At 63.1% G+C, this 834-nt stretch overlaps 2 protein-coding genes across 2 annotated transcripts in view; both read right to left on the bottom strand.

The window, feature by feature from the left end:
• EMH_0036140 (uncharacterized protein) overlaps positions 1-774 on the bottom strand; it is a gene marked incomplete at both ends in the record, with an annotated part of 3,531 nt that extends 2,757 nt beyond the window's left edge. The window contains 1 exon segment of the mRNA XM_013495038.1: positions 3-774. Within this exon segment, the coding sequence (XP_013350492.1) occupies positions 3-774 (772 nt within the window).
• Positions 775-799: 25 nt separating this feature from the next.
• Positions 800-834, bottom strand: part of EMH_0036120 (uncharacterized protein) — a gene marked incomplete at both ends in the record, with an annotated part of 8,690 nt that continues 8,655 nt past the window's right edge. The window contains one exon of the mRNA XM_013495037.1: positions 800-834. Coding sequence (XP_013350491.1) covers positions 800-834 — 35 coding nt within the window.

Genomic DNA, 834 nt, shown 5'->3' with positions numbered 1-834 from the left:
GCTGTGGGGGGCCCCCTGCCTGGGGGCCCCCCCCCCCCTTGCCTCGGCTTGGGGGCCCCCTGCATCAGCAGCGCAGTTTGCTGCAGGGGCAACAGAGCGGAGCGTGGGGGCCCCCCCTTCTAATGAGGGGACACCTGCAGCTGCAGCAGCAGAAGCAGCAGCTGCTGCTGCTGCTGCTGCAGCAGGAGGCGGAGAGGAGACAGAGAACGGCCTGGGGGCCCCAAGAGCACAGGGCACAGTCCCCTCCTTGAGAGGAGCTGCTGCTGCTGCTGCTGTTGCTGCTGCTGCTGCTGATGCTGCTGCTGCTGCTGCTGCTGCTTCAGATGCTGTTGCTGCTGCTGCTGTTGTGGTTTCTGATGAGCACCCCTCGCTGCATGCAGCAGCAGAAACGCTGGGGGAGTCATGGATGGAGCAGGCTCTTGCTGTTGCTGCTGCTGTTGCTGCTGCTGTTGCTGCTGCTGTTGCTGCTGCTTCTAATGTGACAGAGGGAGGCCTAGGCTTCCGCAGAGACCTCACGAGAGTTGTTCTTGTTGCTGCTGTTGCTGCTGGTGTTGCTGCTGCTGCTCTTGCTGCTGCTGCACCGCCTTCAGGTGTATGTACACCGCGGCTCCTCCGTGCGCCTGTCTCTCGGCCCCGATTGAGCTGCTGCCCCTTTCGGAGACGCTGCTGCTGCTGCTGTTGCTGCTGCTGCTGTTGCTGCTGCTGCAGCTGCTGCTGCTGCAGCTGCTGCTGCTGCCGCGGCTGTTGCGGCTGTTGCTGCTGCAATGGTTTCATTGAGACTTCCGCCCAGGACTGTGAGTTAGCAGCGTTCAGCAACTGCTCGCGCTGCTGCTT

This window comes from Eimeria mitis, genomic scaffold (assembly GCF_000499745.2).
Source record: "Eimeria mitis Houghton genomic scaffold, Emh_scaff1399, whole genome shotgun sequence".
Classification (NCBI taxonomy): Eukaryota; Apicomplexa; class Conoidasida; order Eucoccidiorida; family Eimeriidae; genus Eimeria; species Eimeria mitis.
The sequence above is the reverse complement of the archived record's forward strand: the minus strand, read 5'-3'. Positions and strand labels throughout refer to the sequence as shown.